This window comes from Tupaia chinensis, unplaced genomic scaffold (assembly GCF_000334495.1).
Source record: "Tupaia chinensis unplaced genomic scaffold, TupChi_1.0 Scaffold142716_1, whole genome shotgun sequence".
Taxonomy (NCBI): domain Eukaryota; kingdom Metazoa; phylum Chordata; class Mammalia; order Scandentia; family Tupaiidae; genus Tupaia; species Tupaia belangeri.
The window spans coordinates 6154834-6159963 of NW_006202562.1; the positions used below are offsets into that span (position 1 = coordinate 6154834).

Genomic DNA, 5130 nt, shown 5'->3' on the forward strand with positions numbered 1-5130 from the left:
AACAACCAAAAAAAAAAAAAAAAATTCACCATAGAGGGGCCAGCTGGTCATGTGAAGGTTCAGGTGGTTGGATCCCACAAGGTTATGAGGTTCAAGTCCCGGCCTGGTGGCTTGAAAAAATACACCAACTATGTATGTGTGCATGTCCAAAATCCTGAGAGGAGAAGGGATGGTGGCGTGGCCACCCCCCTTGGGCAGTGATCTCTCACTTTCCCTCTATCTCAGGTGAACATACGTACCCTATAGTGGGTATGTGTATGGGGAGGAAGGTGGCCGAGAACTTGCTGAGATTTTTTTTCCCTTCCTCCCAAGCCTACTTTCCTAACAAAGTTAGTGTTCACATGGGAACATTTTTTGTTTCTTTACCAACTGCCACCCATCTTTTGATACTGGGGTAAGAGCGATGTATTTCAAATGAGTCTGTTCCTTGAGACGAGCATTTACCTCTTCCTCTTTCCCCCCTTCTTTCTCCTTTCCTGTCATCTGTTTATGATTCTGCAACGTTATATAAACTTTTTTCGTATTTCCACCTTGATTAGGGTTCATTAAAGGCCAAACACCTGTTTGGCCTCCAATTCACCATCTTGAAAATAGTCTGAAAAATGATATTTAGGATTTTGTTCACACACGGCCAGATGAGTAAAATACCTATGGGCTATATAAACTGTCCTAGTCCCCTACTGCATCGCTTACAGAAATACCCACGACTGGGAGATTTATAAAGAAATGGGGGTTTATTGACTCACAATTTGGGTGGCTGGACAGTCCAAAGGCACGAGACTGCATCAGGCCAGCTACGATAAGACCACCAGAAGCAGAGGGGATGGCGGCTGTATGCAGAGAGAGCGACTGGGGCAGACATCTTCCTTTGAAAACTGGCTATCGTAAGAACTAACCTGAGTTAGAACTCAGTCTCTCAGGATATTGCTATAATCCATTCATGAGGCTGGCACTTCCATGATCCAATCACTGCCCACTGGGCTGTACCACCTCCCAATGAAACTGGGACCAAATTCCATAAACCTTTAGGGGGGCAAACCGTTATCAAAACCATAATACTGTGCTCTTCGGTGCCCTTCCTGTGCCACTGCCCTCCGACTTCCGGAGTAGCAGGCATGCTCTTAAACAGCAGAGCACTCCCTCAGTTTGAGTCTCTTACATAGAAAGGTAGGAGCTGCCCCTGGAAAGGAAGCCACGTTTGTGAATGGAAGCGTTCACGGTCCCGCTTCCTGTCCTCTGTGTTTCTTATAGATTCAAAGTTGTAACTTCCACATGCTATGAACTACTTTAACAGTTTCTATTTCTATTCCGTGTCCCTGCGGGGGGGACATTTGGCAGTGCACACCACATCAGAAAAAAACATCCTTGCCTTTGGCGGCATTCAGCTTTTATGACATATTTTTAGATCTGGAAGTGCATCCTCCTCTCCCTCTGCCCAGCATGTATATTTTTATTCTCTCCCTTCCAAACTTTGCCAAAGTCTGTTTCCTGGCAATTTGAGAAGTGAGAATTGCCTGCGTGGGGGGAAAAAGTGAAGACACATGTTGTGTTGTAATTCCTACAGGGAAACATTGCCCAATGATCGCACCGGGGGCTGCCTCGTGATGTTTCTGCCCGCGCTAACTGTTCCTATCCTGATCTCACGGAAGCCACTCAGGCCGCCTGAATTCGGACATCGCGATCTGCTTTACATCAACAGTGTACTGATTTCTAGGTACAAGACAAGCATGATGATCCTAATTTGGAGCGCAGGAAGGATGGCTTTGTGGATTGAGCTGTCGTTTTCAAATTCATGCAAATATCAAAAGCAGGCCGGCCATCCAGCCTTTGCTCTGATCTTTTAAGTATCTGTCCTTTTGATGGGTTGGAAACTTCCTCTTTCCAGTCAGCAGGATTTACTGACCACTGCTTTTAAGCCAGGCACAGTTCTAAGTACGGGAACTATGGTGGTAACACAGTTGAAGGTTCTGCCCCGGGTATTCTGAAACAGTGCTGAACTCTCACCAGGGCATTCTAGAAGTTGCACAAGGGCTGTGTTGGGCTGTCTGTGAGGCCCTGGTTAACTCTCTAACAGATTAACTCTGATCTGCTGTAGGGTCACCTCAACCAAGCACTGTCTGCGCTGACCCTGGAAACCCTTCAGGACAGAGGACGAGTTTTTCCCCTCGTTCCTTGGCTCAGATTTCTGATGATGGGGTGCATCATTATATCCTGACTCTAAAGAGAAAAAAGAAAAGGACAACTGAAGAATATTTCAAAAATTATTTTCACACATGATTATCATACAGTATTACAATGTATTATGTGCAAAATTCCATCTTAAAAAATCATTTACAAAAGGAAGTACAATACAGTATGTGCCGAGGGTCCTAGTGTAACAAAAGCCAAGGCGAAAACAGGTACCAGGTACGAAGCCCATCACGTTAGACGACAACGCATCTTACACAGTACAATCAACCCGTGTTTGTAATGACCCGTGTCACACTGATACAAGACCCTCATAGTTGGTGTACCCAAACTGGCTTTATGAAACATAAATCTTACTTCACCATACATTTGTATAATGCAGATGGGGTTTTTCAGGGTGCATTTCAACCTCTTTTCCAACATCCAGCATCTTATTTAACTCCACGAAAGCCACATGATATGTTACTTGGTTTCTGCCCTAAATCATTTGATGCTGTTAGTTTTGATGTATGTGGAAAAGGGAGGAAAAAGTGTTATCCTTGAATTTTTTTTCCCCCATTATAGGGTTTTTGAAATTGCTTCCAAAAGCAGATAACATATGGAGTAGGTTTTGCCAAATCTTATTGCATATTTACAGTATTTTAAGCATAGAGAGTTCCTTCCATCTTCTTTTCAGATATCAAAGAGCCTGAACCAGCAGACTATACTCCTCAGTCCTTTGTTAAAGTCCATTATTTCTCCCTCTAGCTCTCCCTACATTCATTTCTCTCCTTATCTTCAGCATCACTTGTTTAGAAAACAAAACGGCACAACACGATAGTCACGAACAAGAGAACAGTACATCCGATATCCAAAGGCATTCTGTGGCCAGTGTTAGGAATACTTTGCTTTATAAACCCAGCAGTCTCTCCCCACAAAGTTGCCAAGACATCCAGTTACAGAAGAGAGACTTTGAAAATGCAATACTCTCAAATCCAGCAAGAGACTTTTTTTTTTTGAATATTAAATGTTAAAATCACATGCATAATTATAGAATATTTTAAAGTTACAAAAATATTTTAAAAACCAATCCTGACAGTTTACCTGCAACTGCTATAAAAATTTCTATGAAACATATATAAAAACACAAAGGTTCTTTGCAAAAAAAAAAAAAAAGACGAAGGAAGGAAGGGAAAAAAGCCATCCACAGAACCGACCCACTGCACGGGACGGTCACGTCAAACACCTGCTGTGGAACTCAGGAGAAGAGCTTGTACCTTAAATGTTGATTCAGCAAATCCCCACAAAGTTGCCAAGACATCCAGTTACAGAAGAGAGACTTTGAAAATGCAATACTCTCAAACCCAGCAAGAGACTTTTTTTTTTGAATATTAAATGTTAAAATCACATGCATAATTATAGAATATTTTAAAGTTACAAAAATATTTTAAAAACCAATCCTGACAGTTTACCTGCAACTGCTATAAAAATTTCTATGAAACATATATAAAAACACAAAGGTTCTTTGCAAAAAAAAAAAAAAAGACGAAGGAAGGAAGGGAAAAAAGCCATCCACAGAACCGACCCACTGCACGGGACGGTCACGTCAAACACCTGCTGTGGAACTCAGGAGAAGAGCTTGTACCTTAAATGTTGATTCAGCAAATATACATACATGTCAGTTGACCTAGAATCTGGCTGGGAATAGGCAGCAAATAATCTCAGGACACTTGGCCCATCCAATGTAACCACCGCAGAAGGAGAGTCCTACTGTTCCACGAACCTCAGCTAACCCCCGAGGCTAAAGGAGCCCTTGTCCAAGTTGACCTGTGGATGGCTTTAGTCACTGAACTGAGGGGTTCCCGAGCAGGTGACTGCTTTTCAAGCTTAGGCACATGGAAGCCAGAAGGCTAGGCTCTAGCCCCCTTTGGATACACCGTTGGGAATCTCCTGGGTCTTCTATGAGGGAGTGAGGTCTTCTTCCCCATTGTGGAAAATGACACCGTAAGGATCATTCTTGATGCGCTTGTAGACAAAGTGGAAGATGTGGGGCTGGGGTCGGCTGTGCAGCTCGGCCTTGATTTTCTGAGGATAAGTGTCCTCTGCCAGCTGCTGCCACGTCTCATCAACGAAGAGAAAGAGGCTGTACTCCTCAGGGTCCCCCACCTTGAACTTCTCGGCACAGAGCTGGCACACGTCCTCGGTGGTGATGTAGGGTCTCACGAGGAGGGTCTTGCCTGTGCAGCCACTGTTGACTTCCTGGAATGCAACTCGGAGGTAATTCTGCAGGTGGAAGGAGAGAGGTCAGAGGCTAGGCCAGAAGCAGAAAACAGGGAGAGGAAGTGAACTTGGTGAGGGGCAATGCCAGGTCCAACCAGTGAGTCTCCTCGAGGGTCTGGCTCGCCGTGACATCTAATGGAAGACCATGAGGCCTTGAACTGCAAGGCACGAGGGGTATCTGAATCCAGACGGGGGGAAGCCAAATATATATGGACTGAGCTGCCTCTTTTTTATTTATATATTTTTTAAGAAACAGATTTTTGCTTTAGGAGAGACAGAGAGAGAGAGAAAGTGAAAAAAATCACTCCCCAGAGGGGATGACCATACCACAGTTCCTTCCCCTTCATTCTCCTCTTGGGATTTTAGGCATGCATGCACACATGCCCATTGTGAGTTTCAAGCTGCCAGGTCCAGGTCCAGGACTTGAACCACATTTGGCCATGTGGGAGTCCAGCACCTTAACCACTACTCCACCTGCTGGCCCCAAGCTGCCTCATTCTAATTCATTACATACAGAAGCAGCAAAAAGTCCACCCAGCCCTGGTTCTTACAGTTCAGTATCCCTCTTAACACTGGGTTAAGAAATCCCTGCTTAAGAGTGTGACCCACATCCAATGCTGGGTTTATTCTCAGCATGAAAAATAAGCCAAACGGCAAAAGAATCTGAACCAGTAGTCAGCAGGA

The 5130-nt window shown here is 44.2% G+C and overlaps 1 protein-coding gene across 1 annotated transcript in view; it reads right to left on the reverse strand.

The window, feature by feature from the left end:
- Positions 1-4125: 4125 nt before the first annotated feature.
- Positions 4126-5130, reverse strand: part of RIN2 (Ras and Rab interactor 2) — a 37166-nt gene continuing 36161 nt past the window's right edge. Inside the window, exon 8 of the mRNA XM_014582171.1 lies at positions 4126-4449. Within this exon, the coding sequence (XP_014437657.1) occupies positions 4126-4449 (324 nt within the window). The remainder of the gene's footprint in view (positions 4450-5130) is intronic.